Source organism: Trichechus manatus, unplaced genomic scaffold (assembly GCF_000243295.1).
Source record: "Trichechus manatus latirostris isolate Lorelei unplaced genomic scaffold, TriManLat1.0 scaffold00040, whole genome shotgun sequence".
Lineage (NCBI taxonomy): Eukaryota > Metazoa > Chordata > Mammalia > Sirenia > Trichechidae > Trichechus > Trichechus manatus.
In genome coordinates, this window is record NW_004443976.1 from 7,388,500 (window position 1) to 7,389,554 (window position 1,055).

Consider the following 1,055-nt stretch of genomic DNA (forward strand, 5'->3'; position numbering starts at 1 on the left):
TCTCCTGCGGAGCGGCTGGTGGGTTCGAACTGCCAACTTTTTGGAGAGCAGCTGACGGCTTAACCACTGTGCCATCAGGGCTACTTGAATCAAGCTAATCAAAACAAAACCAAGTCGATTCCGACTGGTTAAGTAATCATTGTGTTGCACAGCCATGGTTTCAGGATGATAAACACAATGGCCTCTCTCACTTTTAATGGGCACCCTACCGATAAGGGTACGGAGCCCGAAGTGGCATTCCAGAAGAAATTCTCTTCTAAAAGGTATTTTTATATTGTCATGTTTTCCAAAAAGCATAAATAATCAGAATGAGAAGTCCAATTCTGCTCATTTCTCTGCCTTAGGACACTCACAATGCCTTCTCTACCAGGCTAATGTTGTTATTGCCATCAAGACGCTTCTGACTCCTGGTGACCCCATGTGTGCAGAGTAAAACTGTGCTCCAGAGGGTCTTCAAGGCTGTGACCTTTCATAAGCAGATTACCAGGCTTGTCTTCCGAGGTGTCTCTGGGTTTCGGACTGCCAGCCTTTCAGCTAGTTGTTAAGCATTTAAACATTTTGCCACCCAGGGACTCCTACCAGACTAATAAGAACAATTAACATTTGCAGGAAAAAAATAATTGGAAGACAGACTATCCTTCTTTGACAAGGGTGGGGAAAGTATCAAGCGCAGGGCTGGCTACTTCCCTACTTGTACAAACCTTAAAGGCGTGCTCCAAACCAGGTGCATCATCAAAGGCTTGAATAAAGACAGTCCCTAATCTTCGGTCAAGATCTTCTACTCTCTGGTTAAATTCAGAGATGTCATTTTCAAATTCCTGAAGAGATATTACATACAAATAAGAAGAAAATTATTTTCTTAAAGCCAATCCTACTGTGCTCTTTAGTATTAATCTTTGTACCGGAATTGGTCATACATGGATTTATTTTAGTTTTCTAAAACTCACCTCGGCATGACAGCTTTGAAATGTGTAAGAGTTACCCTACTTTTACAACATTTTTTTCCTACACACTCTAGGCACAAATGGAAAAGGGAACCAAGAGTGGAATTAGTA

General features: G+C 41.7%; 1 protein-coding gene across 1 annotated transcript in view; it reads right to left on the reverse strand.

Annotated features, from left to right (window-relative positions):
• The window catches only part of DNAH9 (dynein axonemal heavy chain 9), a 450,622-nt gene that overhangs the window by 406,587 nt on the left and 42,980 nt on the right, over positions 1-1,055 (reverse strand). Inside the window, exon 8 of the mRNA XM_012555448.1 lies at positions 692-818. Coding sequence (XP_012410902.1) covers positions 692-818 — 127 coding nt within the window. The remainder of the gene's footprint in view (positions 1-691; positions 819-1,055) is intronic.